General features: G+C 40.9%; 1 protein-coding gene across 16 annotated transcripts in view; it reads left to right on the top strand.

The window, feature by feature from the left end:
• BBX (BBX high mobility group box domain containing) overlaps positions 1–17839 on the top strand; it is a 155067-nt gene that overhangs the window by 84445 nt on the left and 52783 nt on the right. For all 16 annotated transcript variants that reach the window (XM_054068675.1, XM_054068670.1, XM_054068735.1 and 13 more), the window contains 4 exons: positions 3775–3945; positions 5176–5418; positions 11597–11795; positions 17659–17726. In XM_054068675.1, coding sequence (XP_053924650.1) covers positions 3784–3945; positions 5176–5418; positions 11597–11795; positions 17659–17726 — 672 coding nt within the window. In that variant the 5' untranslated portion in view covers positions 3775–3783. The remainder of the gene's footprint in view (positions 1–3774; positions 3946–5175; positions 5419–11596; positions 11796–17658; positions 17727–17839) is intronic.

Here is a 17839-nt window from a genome sequence, read left to right as displayed (position 1 = left end):
AAAAAATGAATGAAAGTGTCCATGTTAGCTATGGTTTGCATTTGACTGGATATATATATATATTTTTTTTTTAATGGTACAGCTTCTGTCATAGTGATATAGTTGTGTGTGAATGTATCAACAATTATGATAGAAATGCCCGGAAATAATATCAACAGTTATGACAGAAATGCCCAGAAGTACTACCCGTGAGGGTAGTAATATGGAAGCTCAAGCAATCCAAAGGAAAACAAGCTCATCACACTATGTCAGCATCCACTTTTTAAGAGGAAAACTCTCATGCCCTGTAATATAGAATGAGAAAGTTTTTCATTGTGCCAGTCCTACATTTGACTGAGAGGTATAAGCAAAACATGAACACCAAAAAACTCTCTGAAATGTAGGTCAAAACTTATGGAAACTTGAATAAGCAAAAAGAGGGGGAAAGTATTTGGAAACTCAGAAGTATTTAAAAATAGGGGCCGAAATAGTTTTTGTCCATGTTATGAATGACCCCCTATTTTTTCAGAAAGAAGAGAGGGCATAGAGGATAGAGCATATAGCTTGACATACTTGAGGGGCAGGGGGTGTCCAGGCCGTTCTATAAAATTAAAGTTTGAAGTCAGTCTGTGGCCTCAGTGCTCCCATCAGTGGGGTTAAATGAGGAGAATTTTTGTTGTTTAGAATCACTCCAGAGTGGAAGCAAAGAATGACTCGACGTCTGTCTGTAGTAAATGGTGCCTGTATAGCAGCCGGGATCTGCCTTGCTCTGTGTGTTGCATCTCCTAAATGCTTGTTCAGCTGGTAGAGTGATGAACAGTCTTTCTGAAAAGCCTCCTTATATTAGAACTGCTGCTTCAGGGTGATGGCTAGAGTAAAATGTTTCACAATTTAGGAAAACAACCTAATGAACATCACTTGAATTCCTGGAGTTGAGCATACCATTTCAGCACCAGTGTGCAGTGGGCTTTGACTAATTTATTTTAGGGATAACTGGGTTCATGCATGGAAAACAAAAGTTATTTGTGAGCTAGGCAGTAGTAAAGAGGCATAGCATACTGACAGCACCTTTGGGTTTTGCAAGGTGACCGGTGCCTAGGGTGTTTGCAGCTTTTGCCAAGCTCAGCAGGGCCTCAGGAGTGGTGGGGAACACATGTCAAATACACCATGGGATCACTTAAGTCCTGTGAAGTCTTCTCTTTCTCATCTTTAGACAGGCAGGAGTCAGAGAGATGCCAGCTAAAGACGATGCTGTTGTTGAAATAGCACTGAGGCTTCACCTGTGCCTCTTAGAAGAGGATCATGGAACATTAATTTAGTTTTACACTAACAAGGCAGAAGACTACCAGTAATACTCATCTTACTCAGGACTGTCTGTAGGCAGAACCCATTTGATTAGCTTGCCTGGATAAGTCAATAGTAAGGACTGGAGTAGCTGACTGATTGCCCATTGTACTTACAGTTATTTATCGTGGTCAGAAATAAGACACGTTCTTCATTGGCAACAGTAATAGGCAGATCTCTTATCATTTAACAGATTCTGAGGGTTAATGAATCTCTGCTACCAAGAGGGTTAATGAATCTCTGCTACCAACAGAATCTAAAGTTCCTGGGCAAACAGTAACTCAGCTACTTCGTCGGTTTGTGTTCAGAAACACCACAAACAAAAGCAAATGGTGGTTCAGCACTTTAGAAAGAGAGAGAGAGATGGGGCACACAATGCAGTGTGGTACATGGTAGAGGTCACGGTGGGATAGAAGTAGCTTCAATCTTGTGCTTTGTGATGCCGATTGCAGCTTGATTTTCCTCACTTCAGTGTTCTTTTTAATGTCAGTATTGTTTGTTTCTGTGTATTTGGATCCACTTTACAAGTCACGAGTAAAGATTTAGGTGAAATGGTGTGTGATTATGTGCCATATATACTTGCTGGAAAGACAGGAGTTGGTTACAGAAAACGAACAGAGGAGCAGGTGCTGTGAAAGTAAAGTTTAAACATGCTACAGGTAGAAGCAGTGTGATGGTGACAGCAAAGTGTGGAGCAAGTTGCTACAAAGTTACAGGGAGCCTTAACTTACAGGGGCCAGGTACTGCTGAGGAAGGCAGAGAAAATAATAAAATTAATAAACATCCAGGGAAATGCCACTTTAAAATGTAGCTTAAAATTTCTCAACTCGCTTCCTTCAGGGCTCAATTGTTTCCTCCCACAACCAGTATCCTAAGGTCCTTCAGCTTTCTGAGCTGTTGGAGTCTGCAGGGGAAGCAGCTGCTTAAGCACATTTGGGCTGCTAACAAGGGCATATTGCCAAAGTGCCAGTGAGTTAACCAACAAGAAACACACATGGAAGTGATCAGCCAAAACCAGAATTAGTGATCACTAAGTGGGGAGGGATAGTTAGGAGCATGACTGGAGCTCTACGAGCTGCAGACACTGTATGAAGTGATTCTGGTGAGGCATTTACCCCAATGGTGTCACTAGGTCTGAGACAACTGGTGGAAGCACAAATGTCGCAGTTTTCTTTTCTGCCACTGTAGGCTAAAACATTAGCTTTGTAGCAGGCATCTTCCAGGAGGCAGTACCCTAAAGTATGATTTGGCCTTGCAGTTACAAGGCTTGACCTCTTTTCATGCCTTTCTTCTGAGAGTCAACAGCAGAACTTCTGGCTTTACCTATGGGACCAGGACTTAGCCCAACTTTTTTATCGTGCTGGTGAGAAGCCCCCATTAGACTTCATCAATTCTTGTTAGCTTAATAAAGATCTCCAGGTTCAGTTTATTTTGATGTTTGCTTTGTTTTCTTGGAAAGCCAGTCATGCTCCTGTCAAGGTTATCCTTGACATTACACAGTGTAAACAGAAGGCTACAAGGGACTAGACTGTGTGCCAGCAGTGCTTGCTTGCTTTGGGCTTTGGATATGATGTGCTGGTTTTATTTAATTCTGTAGTTACTTGTCCCTCACTTGGGCAGCAAATCTCTTAAACATTCCCTTAAATTGGTAGTTAGTGTGTGTTAAGCATGTATTTTTACTGAGAGGTAGTTACTAGGTATTTTTTTAGATAAGGACACGCACATAAAAGATAGGTGTGTAAGTAAATATGTTTTACCTTCTGCATGCACTTGGTTCAGCAGATGGTTTGTTTTGTTTGCTGTGCGGGGGGTCTTGTTGATGAGTACTTTGGAAATATCAGGGTGGATGCTCCTGGTTGTTTGCCTGAAATTCATTAATTAAAATTCACTTCCCTTAGCAAGCCAGATTTCCGTATTGGACCTTTTAATGGTACTTGGGAAATCCTAGCTCATAGTGTCACGAGGTTGTGCATCAACATTGCTATATGTAAGTGCGTGAATAACAGAAAATGCTGGCGATGCATTCCACTGTTAAAAAGAGGGATATCTTGACATTTCCAGTGACAAAATATGAAAACCTACAGTGGACGCAGGTGTGGGAGGACAGTGGAGTCTCTTACTCACCAGGACTAGTGAAGTGTGAAGGATTTTCTGCTATCTTTCACACAGGAGTGCATTAGAGAGCTGGACTGGTTAGTGTCCTTGCTTCGTGCTCTTAAATTCTGTGTTGCTGGTTAATCTGGGCATTAGGTGAAAGTGTTAAGATTGGAAAAGATGCATCCATGCTGTTGTTGATAATTGGAATAAATCTGTTTAATATCTTGCCAGAAACTTCTGAGAGTCTTGCATTAGTACCCCATTATATTTGTTACCGGCTTGATTAAATAGCTATATGATGGTCATTTATGCCTAAGGATTTGTTGTGAACTTACAACTATTTTTGCACGACAGGTCACAGTAATGAAAGGCAGTAGTAGGAATAAGGATCATTCGACAGAAGGAGAAGGAACTGGGAAGCGACCAAAAAGAAAGTGTCTTCAGTGGCACCCCCTGCTTGCCAAGAAACTCCTTGACTTCTCTGAAGAGGAGGAGGAGGAAGAAGAGGAGGAAGATATTGATAAGGTAGACTTCATTGGATGCTTTGACCATTGGAGGTTAATTGTGTGTCAGATTCTCTCCAGCTGTGTTTTTATTTTGTTTGCTTCTTGCTCTTCTTGTTTGTGAACAAACGTAGCCAATAAAAAGAAGTGATGCTGTGCCTGTAAGGCTGTAAAGGCAAGTAGCAAATGACACAGAAAAGTGAATTGTCAATCATGCTTTAAAAATCTTGGACAAAACTCTTTTTTAGAGAGTTTGCTTTTTGACATTGTTCAGATATGCCAGCCTTAAACTTTTCTTGTAAGGACCACACAGTGAGGCACCTCACCTAAAAATAGACCCATCCTCTGTAACAGGAAGTGGGAATGGGCTGTGGAGATGTCATGTTTCCACCATGTGAATAGCCTTCGTATCTGCATCTCCTTGATGCCTTCCTAAAGCAGGAAGGGAGAGGTCAGTGCTGAGGAGACTGCCTTGAGCCACATATTGATAAGGAAGACTAACCTTGGCAAGGATAAGGCACAACAAGGAGGACCCTGATACTCTGAGAGTGCCTTCTGTTGACATTACAGGTCACTTTCCCAATGTGGTATAAAATAGCAGTGTTGAAGTTAGGTAGGAGATCGTTTTTTGTCTCATACAGTAATTCATTTCATTCACTCAGGACTAGTCTTCTGTTATGCCTCCCTTGTAGGAATGATACACTGGCCTGTAAGTGGATAGAGCATATTTTGGCAGTGTAATCTGTCGAGATCTGCCCTCTGTCTCTGATGGGGCAGCTGTGCAGTGGCTCCACTGAAGGACAGCTGACAGGCTGAGTGATGAATAGTGGGAGATGGGGAGACATCTGTTACCTGAGCACTTTTCTTCCTACACATGTAGTTGTAAACATTGATTGAGGTCCAGGGTAGCTCTGCTCTGCTCATCCTGCTGAAATGATTTCTAGGTTGTAGGAAGGGGTAAGAGGGATCTTCTCTATCCAGCCCGTTTAGGACTGTTGCTAGAGAATGGCCCTCAGCTTAGAAATATGCACCACTTGCAAGTCTTGGAGGGAGCACGAATGAATCTCGGACTGTCAGGTGAGGAGATATGATGTAGAACTCTGGACCTTCTGGACTGAACAGATGGCCTTTGGAGGCAGCTGTATGTATCTATGTGAGTCTCCCTTGATCACACACAGCATACATAGACTCTCAGTCTCTGAGAGAAGTGTGGCTAACTGAGTTTACACCCCTTCCCTTTTGGTTCTGCTAGGTGCCACTCCTTGGTACTGACTGTTTAGAGCAGGATGCTGATGAAACTGAAGATGACGAGTCCTCAGAGCAACGGGCTCGCCGACCAATGAATGCATTTCTCTTATTCTGCAAACGCCATCGCTCTCTCGTGCGAAAAGAACACCCTCGCCTCGATAATCGTGGTGCAACCAAGATCTTGGCAGATTGGTGGGCTGTTCTAGATCCAAAAGAAAAGCAGAAATATACTGACATGGCCAAGGAGGTATGTTCTGTCTGAATTGTGGGAGTTCATTACATATTTGTTGGTCTTCTATTTCTCTTAGGTATTAAATGTTTTATGTGGGGTATTTTTCTTCCTGAGTTTCTCAGCTTCCTTAGTGGGATTATGGTACCCAGAGCAGTTGCTGTTCTTGTCTGAGTCACTTGGTGCTTTGGACCACAAGGAAAAGAAGTTGGCCTGTGTACACAGACTAACCTAGCCCTACTAGTCATTCTACAAATACATGCATTTTGTGATAGGTATCAGGTGATAATTTCTGTGGTACAAGCATTAACACTTGGATAATGTGTGGACAGTGGCCACTAGAAACAGTAACGTACAGTTCAATGTCAGCTGACTGGTGATACTTCGCTCTAGCTATGCATTTGCTCTCCATAATGTGGGTTGCTATTATAATACATGTGGACCAAACCAAAAGCATAGTCAACGAATGTATCCCCTGTTTACCTCTGATGCTAAAGAATTTTAAAATTATTAGTGTTTTGTGAAGTACTCTTCCTATGTAACATTAACCAGTTTCTGATAGAGCAGCCTTTGGTGGGGTAGAGTCCAATACCTGAGCGAGAGCACAGTACCGAGTCAGACTTCTTTAACTGAGAACAAGGAAAATAGATTTATCTGCATATTTTGCAAAGTATCTTTATCTCAACTTGAAATTTAAATGAGGCTTTTGAAGAAATAGCTTGCTTGGTAAGCTGGCCCCAAGAAGGCTGTGGATATCAATAGCAGAGTGAGAGAGATGCTGTTACTTAGGCTGAGAACATCACCCCAAAACAGATCCTGGTAGTTGCGTGTGTGATGTAGATTGTGGGTAACGATGGAATTCAGTCTTAGAAAAAAATAATGAAGGGTTAGCGGGAAAGGAAGACCCATCTATTTTATTTGTCAGGAAGTGCTAGTTCACTACAAGAAGTACAGATAACTGTGAAATGATTGGGGAAACTATTATCTGTACCTGCCCTGTCATTCAAAGTTGTCTACTACTGTTAACACATATGCGTAAGGTCTGGCTGTTCAGTAGTTTGTGTGAGCATGGGAGGATCCACATCAAAAAAAGAAGTGTTCTGCATGGCAGGTCCTTTTTGAAGGAATGTCTGTAGTACCTCTGCGGCTCCCCGTCTGTGACACAGTGTTGAAATATTTGAATCTCAGCTTTGTCCAACCATTCCTGATTTGTTCTGCACTCCTACTTAGAAATTAGTGATGCTTCTTGAAGTGCATAGGGAAAGACGGATTAGGAGATCCAGTACAGATACAGAGGAAGGAAAAATGAAAATGAAGAAGTAATTTTTGGAAGAAATGAACATGATGTGACTGTTTCTTTTAGTCTTTGTCTTGTTGAATTAAACTCATTCATTAAGAAGAAAAATAATTACAGAACTTCTGTATGAAGTGACAGATCGGAAACTATTACTCATATTGTTGTAGAAATCATTGTGTAGCGATTTATTTCTTTTTCTTGGCGTGAAGAACAAATTGCATAGTCAGTGTCAAAGCAAAGCAATAAATCTAAGTAGTTTACATCATTACAACTAATTCCAAGAGCATGTAGAAGAGAAGTAGTGTATAATTTTTATTCTTTAAGCAGTTATACATCACAACAATAATTAGCAGCTGTAACGTGCTAATATATTTGGGCCTTCTTCACCAACAGAACTATTCTGTGTATGTGGATCAGTTGTGTGGTTTTAACACTTGCTTTTGTAGGTAGTCTTACTGCTGAGACTGTCAAGAAGACATTATGGCAACTCTAGTACAAACCATTTATTAGTATTTTTCTTTTTCCTGAGGAGGGCTCATTTAAAAATCAAGAAGGTAAATGCCTTCGGAAGGAGATAAAATTACCATTGTACCAATATCAATAGTCTTCTGTTAGAGTTCCTGTATCTATAAGCTCATTGAAATTCAAAATACAGCGGATGAGCTTCTGTTACTTAAGTGTAGCTTTTCAGTGCCCTTTGACTTCCAGTTTTCTCCGCATAGCCTCTAGCCACTGCCCTGGCAGGGCACATGTCTCTGAGAGGACCCTGTGTGGTCTATTCCCACAATATGTCTTGTGTACTCTGAGCATCTGAATCACTCTTTCAGCGATACAAATGGGCCTGACTGAAGGGGTCCCTACTGCAATGGCTACAACTTCTGTTGTTCTACAGTCTTGAGAATGTTTTTACTACTTGAAGCCAGAGTTTATAAAGCCAGTTGACTTGGATCAAGCTCCAAACGAGCAGCTTTCTGTTTTTCACCTGCTTAATACTAACAACTGATACTATCTCAGCAATAAGCAAATCAAAGCATTGGCCTGTTTACTTACACATCTCTAGCTATATGCAAGATCCAGGATTTTTGAAGATAGTGTGACATAGGATCATTTTACTAAGTGGAATTATGAGAAGTTTTATATTGGGTTGGATATCTATCTGTGATTCACACTGAGAGCATAATCGGATCTATGGTTCATTTAGGCACTTTTGGAAAATTCTATTATGTACCTGCCTGTACCATAGACTGCCTTAATTTCCTAGAAAATTGTCCTCACAGTCTGATTTCAATCTTGTGGTTTATGGTCTCTTGTAGCAATACCTGCCCCAGAGACCTCATACTGTGCCTGCAGAACTCAGTGTCTGCTTCTGCTGGTGTTTTCTTTAGGAGGAGACTTTCTATTTGTATCTTACAGGCTTTGTAGGTAACTTTACTTTGGAAGTTTCATTCTAGAGAATTTCAGCCCAGTAGTTGATAAATGCTCTGAAGTGGAACCAGGAGTGTTCATGCTGTTTGTTAGCATTTCTCTTCACTGAGGGGAAAATTAATTCTGGCCACTCATAAATATGCTCCAGCATTTTTAGTTACTACAATAATAGGGCTGGCGTTGTTCTATTAACTCTTACAGGGTTTACTGGGAATATTCAGCTGCCTTGGAAAATATCCAGTCAGATTATTATTGTTCAAGCCCTGTTTCACTTAGTAGAAAACATTTTTAAATACGTCATTGCATTGGCAATATCCAGGCAGTTGGGATTGTTTCTTATAAGGCGCAGGCTGATAAATCCAGGCTGCAGCCACTCAGTGGCAGAACTGAACACTTCTCCCTGTCAGTGCTTGGCTGGTGGTTTTGCAGGTACACTTTGGCAACCACCCCAGGGCAGGAGGGGACAGATGTTCTGGCTTCTCGGCTAGAGCCTGGCAAGTTCACTGGGTGACGTATGGATTGTAACATGTGATGTGAATCCTGCATCACTCAGGAGTGGAAAACTGAATGTAGTATTTTCTGAGTATTATTTTTTTTTTATTAGACCTCTGGGATTCATGTGATATTTAATAGCCAGCTAGTGGGATTTAAGCATGCGTTAAAAGTTAAGCACGTGCTAAGAGATACCCTGAGGTGCAGCTGGAATCCACTTGTGAGCTTCTGTTACCACCACACTGGAGAAAGCAAATCGTTTTCATTTGATGACAAGAGCAACTCCGGGAGTTGCACTGAAGTGAAGCACCTTTTTAACCTCAGCTCTAAAGAGGCACAGGTCCCACTGCGTAACACATTCTTCCCTAGACAAAAGATAAATGATACATCAGACTGATCCCACAAACATATCCTGTGCTTTTTTTGTCTTACCTGGAACTTGAGAACATGACCCTGCCAGGCCGTCCCTGCCACTCATATGTGGGAACCAAGGTGGTGTCTTTGTATTCCAGCTAAAGGACATACCTTTTTTTTTTTTTTTTTTTTCTTCCCAAGCAGCTTTAGAGATGTCCTTAGACTGCCTGAGCTCACTTGATTTACTGCACAATTGGTCAAATGGGGGAAAATGGCAAGCTTGTCTGTTGCCTTTGGCATTTTCTCATTACTGTGTAGCTCATTTAAGACATCTTCTCATGACCTGGCAAGTAGAATCTATTATTGCATTTTAGGGTTTGGTGTTACTGTCACAAAAATCAATACTAAAAGTCTTCCTGATATTAGGATCAGGGCCCTGTATGCATTTTATAAAGATACTTCTTGGCCATGTTTAACTTTCTGCATTTTCATTTATCCTGAATGTTGAAAATGTGAAAGGCGCTGATGAATTGTCCTCCCTCAGTTTGCTTCCTCCCCTTCGGAGAGTGCAGTTAACATTCACTTCTTAGCTTTGCAGAGGAAAAAATCCATTACTACAGCACCTCGCTTGAATTGGTCTTGTTGGAAACTGATTAAAAGCTTATTGCTGCCTTGTCTCGCAAATGGCATGCATTCTGGTTCTCATTTGACAGGCAGCCCTGTTGGCTTGTCAAATTACACCATGGAATAATTCAATTACTCAAAGCAGCAGTGCTGGTATGAAGAGCTTACTTTCCTTGTTGCTAGCAGTTCTCTGCTTTTCACTCTTCTGGCTGGAAACGTGATTTGTGCGTGGGCTGTGGCTTTAACAATGGAAGGCAAAACAGCTTCACTCTGTATTTCCTTTCTGCCTCTTCCTTTGCCCCCTCCCCTTCCCTTCCCTCCACCAGGCTATTTTTGTGGCATACTGAGCTCCCAAACCAAACTGAGGGAAAGGGGAAAAGGAGTGAAGTGAGAGGTGTCACAGTCCTTAGTTTGCAGATTTAATACATACACTCTGTTCAGAAAATACAGTGTGTATGTGGGTCAGCAGTCCCTGCAGATTTTTATTATTTATAGCCATTTCTATAAATACAGGACTTCACACAGCGGGTTCACGTGGTGCTGTGTTTCTTGTAAACGGAATTGTTTTTATCCTTGCTACAGTCTGGAGATTGCAAGTGCCAGCTGTTAGATTAAGATGGAAATAAAAGTAAGCAATACACATGTGATGGTGATCCTGCCACAAGGCATGCCATTTATTGGTCTGGGAGAACACTGCACTGACTCCATCAGAGGACAGGGGTTTCAGTGCTATTTCTGTATTTGTTACCCAAGGGATTTTTTTTCTCCTCTTGGTGTGTGTTGCTGTGCAGGCATGTGCATGAAACATAGGTCCCTCTCTGTGCCGTAACTGGGACTGATGACAGCTTGGTGGGTGGGAACATGTATAATTATGGAAGAAACTGCTGCAGCTGCCCTGCTATGTACTTTAGGACGAAACTGCTCTTTTGGTCATTTGCTGCAATTGAGAGCTACCCAGTGCATGAGGTCATATTGGGTTCCTTCTCCCTGTGGTGACCACTGGTACTTAGCTGGTTGACTCCAAAAGCAGCCAGTGCTGTACTCCTCTATCAGTTGTTAGGCAAACATTTGCAGCTGGAATGCATGGCATGTTCCTCTGATTTGCCTGTTCTCCACCTTGCATAGCAGCACATTTAAAATACTGAAATGTGCTCCTTTTATTGCTGTTAAAATATGAAATATCTGGGTTTGGTCTTACTCAGTAAGATACTTGGAAAATGTCACTGTTGCATTTTGTGAATAAAATAGGTCCCCATCCTTTGCCATACCCCCCAAACTCTGTAGGATCCAGACCTTTCCCTCTACCCTCCATGTGTAGTCTGGCATGGTTTGTTTTGCTGCCTCATACCAAGAATACAGCAAACAACTGAGATGTGTGCTAGAGGCTGAAGAAAGTTTTAAATGGCCTGAGCTTATTTTATGCAGCCGTGCAGGATGGGGCATTTTGGAAGGAACACTGGGATGATGTATCAGAAGTTACTGAAAATGAGATGATCCTGGTAGTGGTTTATTTGCAGTGCCTGGTTTGGGAAAGCATATACTCAAAATATTCTGAAGTACAGAACTATTAGAGAAAAATGAGTACAAGGTAAAGAGCATCGTACTGCATTTATTGCTAAATTCATGTTTTGATTTCATTCAAACTAGAAAGTAAACAAAGATTGGACCTGCAAAAGAATTCATGTAGCTCTTGTCGTTTCCCAGAGGGTAAGCATACAAGCACTGGGGAGCAGTTTGCAGGGTCAGAACTTCAGCCTGCTCTGGGTGATAAACCTTCAGGAAAGGGTGAAGAAACCCCAGTTTTTTAAGTACAGCTTTACTTACCTTAATATTTCTTCTTAATAGATTGTGTTGGTGGTCAGACTCTAAGCATGTGATTAAACTGTTAAAAAATCAAGATATTTAAGGATTATTTACTATATTAAATCCTCTTGCTTGCAGTGCACTCTGTTGCCCTGTGGACAGTATAATGTCATGACTGGTAATCTTCCTTTTCTTTTCTAGTATAAAGATGCATTTATGAAGGCAAACCCAGGCTACAAGTGGTGCCCAGCAACAAACAAACCTGTGAAAGCTCAGGCATCCACTATTACAAACAGGAAAAAGCTATGGGCCTTTGCATCAGACACTGCGAAAGATTTGCCAAGTCCAAGGAAAATGATGAAAACTGAAGACATGCCACAGCTTAACTTTGGAATGGCAGGTGAGATATTCGTTCATGTCACTCAGACATAGCATCCTTGCTTTGTTTGAGGTTGTGGCATTGAAATCGAACTGCGATACCGGTTTTCTTTACTGCACCTGGTACTGTGGTGTAAATAACTTTCACATCCCAAATCAGGTTGCCAAGACTGTCGTTAAACCTCTGCATAACAACTTTCTAAAATTTTCTTGATTGCTTTCAAGAGTTGAGAACAGATACGTGGCATCGTCGCCCATACCCCATTTGGGGTCCAGATGTGATTGATTTTTAATTCCATTTTATCTGCTGTGAGAGACTTTTCTAGTCAAAAAGGAAAATGCTGACTGTGTGCAGGGTGTCCCTTTCATAGTGTTGTACTATGCTTAGTAATTTGCTGTTTACAAAAATAATGCATGGGTGTCTATGAAGTTTGAGTTTTTAACATTCTTGTAGATGAATGTACTGCTGGAGCTAACTTTTTTTTGTGTTTAAAGCAAGAGAAGGGTAATTTAATTTTGCTTCAGATATGGGGGTTTCTGCATTTTACCTTGGGGGGGGGCAGTTTCTATCCTTTTAAACTCTTTTTTTTAGAAAATGAAATCTGTGGATAAGAGATGAAGCACCTGAACTGGTGAAAGGCAGATAATCTCTCACTGGTATCTGCAAGTAGCAGAACTGTTGCAATCAGGACCTTAAAATACAGAGACTTTCATGTTAAATACTGACAGGTTAAGAACCTAACAGTTAAAGTAGAAAATTAATTTTCCCCCATCACCCTTTTTTCTTTTTTTTTTTAAGCTTAACATTTTTAATTTTATAAATACTGATGCATTTGAAACTTTGTCATATCCCACCTAGTTTGACAAGTGTACAGCAGATAGGACTTGTTTGCTTAAGAGGGATCATGAGCTGGAAAGTGGAAAATGGTTTTATGGAACAAGTGTAAAAGGATAAAAAGGGATAAAAAAGGCATGTATACCTTTTTTTGCCAGTATAGTGGTATGAAAATTCCTGTAATGAAATTCCTTCTGGCTATGAAGGAGCTGTGAAATGTGATCAAAACAAAGTTTTTCATGCTAAATCTTTAATGATGTATGGGAGGCCAGTTCTAAAAATCACTAGCCCCTTCTTCCTGTTCTGCTTTTGCTGTCAAAGGAGTAACTTCTATGCTTTTCAAAGGCTTATTAACTTGGAAAAAAACCCCAAGTAACAGACCTTGGTCAACCCATCTGCCATCCCCCACCACTCCTGCTGGGCTATCCAAAGGTGGAGTTTCTGAATACAGAGATATCTTGGATCAGCACTTGTCAGAACAGAGGACAGAGAGCTTAAGAATTAATTAGACACTAATCTGATCCCTAGTTTTATCTATAGAGCCATTCATTTTTGAAGAAGACACTTTTGTGCTACGTGTGATTTAAATTTTATTATTTTATTTATTTTTTTTACTGCAAGCCGTGTTGATGAGCATAGTAATTCAGAAGGGTCTCGCTTCAGCCTTCATGCCGGTGAAGGCTGGCTATTTGTTGGGTATAACAGTAGCTCGTAAAACACCACCACCTTTTGACAGGAATTTTAGCAGCATCCGAATCATGACAAGTCTGCAACGCAAAAAGTAGTATTGTTTTGTCAGCTATATACCATTTTGTGCTAAATATGTTTTGGTATGTTCTTCTCTCTTTGACTTCATATTAAATTCAAGTTTGACTCTTCTGTCCAGCACAACCTCATTTAAAAACTAGGCTGTATACTAGTTGATGAACTAAAATGTAGCTGAACCACCCCAGAAACACTTGCCTTTGAAATGCCACTGACTGTCTTGCATCTTCAGGGTACATGGCTTCCTTGGGACAGGGTTTATATGATTCGGCTTCCTTGGGACAGGGTTTATATGATTCCAGAATAATTCCAGGAAATCTGTTTTACTTGTTGGTAGCTGTTAGTCCTGTCTTGATTGCTTTTTACATATTACAGTTCATTTTGGAAAATGTAATATATAGACAGTAAGATCTTCCTTTCTTTTTTGAAGTCCCATGTGGGCCATATCTCTCCTTTATTTTTGGTGTTCCAACAATAACCACCCCCCTTTTAAGCCTCTTCTGTTGATCTGTCATTCCGTCAAGAGCCTGAGGTGTCACACCAGCACCGGGCTTCTGACCTCCAGACCCACTAGTGGTATCCTTGCTCATTCAGCCCAGAAGTTCTAATGGAGCATGTTTTTCTTCTTATGTGGCTCACCTCTGATCTGTCACCGGGAGTAGGGCAGAGACAACTTCTGTTTGCAGGTGAACATCACAACTACAGAGCTAAGTGAGCAACAGCTTTGCTATACAAATGTGCAAGAATCCCAGTACTTCCAGATTTCTGGATCAGAAGAAAACTGTCTTAGCCAAAAACCTTTTTAGTGAAGCAAAGGGTGGAAAAAAAGACGCTTCCTAGAATAGGCAGTATTCTGATAGAGATGCAGTTTTTCCTTTTTTAGAAAGAAGCTTGATTTTCCACCCAGATAAAAGTTGGTTGAAACTAATACCTGCTGACTGCTTTTTTGCTTAGTTCTCCTTCAGTTCTTTTTTACATTACTTAAAAATTGTAATAATGAACAAATCAGGCTGCAGAGTGTCTAACCAGACAGATGGTAATGACATCAGTCATTCCCAAATAGTGAGATGGTTGTAAGTTTCATCAGTATTGAAAGCTGTAGAGAAAGTCACAAATCACCTCCCCTTCCGCAAATCAAATCTGTGTGCTGTTTTCTCACTACTGTTGATTTAACTGTAAGTTGCACTTAAAATTCTTTTTTTTTCATACTATTAAATCCTTAGTGCCGTAAGAGAAATGTTGTTGTGCTGAGAAGGCACTATAAACATATGTCAGTGTTTGCATATGAACATTTTGTCTTCCATTAGATGAAGTTATTTTGCGATTTGAAACCTTAGTGGAAGGAGTTTTGCTTTTATCTTGATCAGACAGCGAAGTGCTAGTCCTCTATTACAGCTGCTGCATAAATATTCAGGTTGTTTAAGCACCAAATTAAATTTTCACTTTCCACTTAGCTGTCATTTTTTTTCCTTCCTCTTAATTTTTGTATTTAAACAAACAGTTCAAGTATTTGCTTACTTGGGGAAAAAGCAGTCCTATCCTTGTCCCATTATGCTAAACTACTTACTTGAAGGGCAGAAAGCTGAAACCACCAAGAAGATATGTAGAAGAGGAGGAAGAATTTTAGAACAATAAGCTAGGTCTTCTGTAGCTGGCCAAAACTGAGGAGGAGGAAGGAGACCCCCAGGTAACTAAAGTGAAGCACAAAAGAGCAAGCAACTGGAAGCCATCAGTGTGATGTGGGCATAAGAATGTGCTGTACTGCAGTGCTGTACTGCAGTGTATGTCAGGCAAAGTGTTTTCAATAGGAACTGATGAGAGGAGTTAATGCCATCGAACGGAACACAGCTCATCTGACGTGTCCTGCTGGTTATTCACATACAAGAAAGGTTAACTCCCCCTGGAAAAAATGGAGAGGAGAGCTACAAGGGATCACTGGGGACCATGGGAGATGGACATGCTTGTTGACATCAGGAGATCTTGATTTGCTTGGGCTAGAAAAGCAAGTAGGGGAAGACTAGGGCTACTCCTGTAAACACAGAAGTAAGGAATACCGTTTAGGGGGAATGGTTATTTAATCTTAAAGATGTGGGCACCATAAAAAACGTGTACAACCTGGTCCTGAGTAATTTCATGTTGAAAACTGGAAAAAAGTTCTTAATGCTTAGAAGATTTGGGTTCTGCAGCAGACTTCCAATGGGAATAAAGAAGGTAGGAAGTAACACACCAAGCCCTTCCTGTTCAGTATGGAGCCGAATAAGTTTATGATGCGCCTGGAAATCTCTTCCCACTTCTTCCTCCAAATTAACTGCCTGCTCAGACGTTATCTTTTGAGATATCTGTTCACTTGTCACTTCTTATTTGTTCTGATGTCCACTTGTTTGAACAACTGAACTGTTTCTGATGAAATATTTTGATGGCTAAAAATGCTGTGCTGACAGGATCGCTTCACTTATGAACTGTGTTCAGGCACTTACTGGCCCTTCCCATTTTCTGTCTCCGTTACTTCAACCACTTCTTGTTGCTAGATCCTATGCCTCTGATAGTGCCTTGTCTCTTTGTAGAAACTGAATGTCTTTTATTTCCTTTTTTATTTAAAAGTAAAATTAAAAAAAAAAATCCAAACCATGCACTACAACCTACACACACCTTCTGTGTTTTTATTATGGTAAAGGAAAAAATTAATTCCAGGTGAATATTAGCTTTGAAGCCAGGTGCTATTTAGGCTGTGTTCTTAAGATAATGAGCCACTCTTCTATCCTTCAGTTAGTGAATGAACCCAATTTATTCTCATCGCATTACTCTGCTTCTATTTACTGCTGTTTTAAGAGAGTATTGAAAAAATCTACCCTGTGAATATCAGTGTGAGGTGCTGACTGAGGGAGAACTCCTGGCAGCATCTATGGTATTGAATTAAACAGCACCAATGAGTATTCCTGTGAACTTGGACCTTGATCATCTGTAGCACTAAATCACTTGGATGTTAACAGGTACAGGTTTGGCCTATGCCATCTGAAAAGTTCAATGTATTCCTCAGCGTAGCTCCTGAGTGGAAATGGGTATGGACATTTCCCAGTGGGCATTTTGGATGCAGCTATTCAGCATCCAAATTTTGCATAACACAATGCAACCAAAGGGACATGGGTAGTTGTGCCAGTCCGCCTCCATTCCAACAAATGGCCCTGGGCTTGTGTCATTCGTTGTTGTAGTGAAAGGTTTTTGTATAGTTTAGTGAAAGGAAATTGGAAAATGTTAGTGCATGCTTAGTGAAACCCGGGGAAAGTTACTTATCTTTGGTATCTCATTGTTACTGAAGTTGATGTCTCAGCAATACATCAAGAATAATTCTTCCCTTTCTATCACATTGTGGCTGTTGTATGAGGCGTTTGGGTTACAGGCTGTCTCGTGCTCTCTCTACATGACACTGTTAATTCGGGCTCTGGCATTGTTGCCAAGGCACTCCCCCAAAATCAGACAGCTGATGAAGAGCAACCACTGTTCCGAGTGGAAAAGCCTCTCCATGAGTAATGCAGTGCCAGTGTTCATCGCTTTCACTTCTTGTTGGCGTTTTCCGAGCCCCTGATGTGTGCGGAAAGGCTGGAGGCAGGAAACTGTCAGCATCAAATACTTGGAGAAAGAACTTTTATATCTCTGTTTACTTTCCTTTTTTATACATTGTATTGGCTGGGCAACAAGTAGGCAAGCAGCTTTCCTGGCCAGTGCGTGCACTGTTCTGGCACAGAGGATCAAGTGCTTAATGCTTCAGAGCTGTCAGGCTGGCACTTTTCACCACTACACACAGCTGTAAATTAAAGCTAAATGAAAACAGGAATTTTGCTTCAGAGTTTGATCATGTCATTTTGTTCCATCCTTTTATTTCTCCAGTGGCTAAGGAAGGGAACCACTCCCTTGGTAGGAGCATCCATTGAGTTATAAACATGTGATGCATTAGATCATCATTGTGTGCATATGTGTATGAGAACATTACGGTTCCCGATTGCAAGATACCCATCTCTGTTGTAAAATAAACCTTTGGCAGTAAAACTGTAAATCCACGCAATGGGGTGTTAAGCACACAAATCCAATTAAATCGTTCAAACAGCTTTGAAAGCCTCTCCCAGAGGGTACAAAAATGGTTATTTGTGATTCTCTTGAACTGCCTTTTATGGCAGTTAGCTTAGAGTGTCTGTGACAAGTAGTCTTCTGGGGTTTTAATGCTGCAAATGGTAGGTTCTTTAAACAAGTAAATGAATAAACTTAAGACTTGTTTTTACTCTTTTAACAGATCCTACACAAATGGGAGGCTTAAGTATGCTGCTTCTAGCAGGGGAACATGCCCTGACTGCACAAGAGGTGAGGAACGCTCTTCTCTAACTTACTGTGTGCCCTCAGTTTAAAGAAAGCTCTGAAAAGGAATATTTGACCAATGCATAAATAAAATTTAAGGTACATCTTGGGTGACCTCA

Source organism: Cuculus canorus, chromosome 1 (assembly GCF_017976375.1).
Source record: "Cuculus canorus isolate bCucCan1 chromosome 1, bCucCan1.pri, whole genome shotgun sequence".
Classification (NCBI taxonomy): Eukaryota; Metazoa; Chordata; class Aves; order Cuculiformes; family Cuculidae; genus Cuculus; species Cuculus canorus.
The sequence above is the reverse complement of the archived record's forward strand: the minus strand, read 5'-3'. Positions and strand labels throughout refer to the sequence as shown.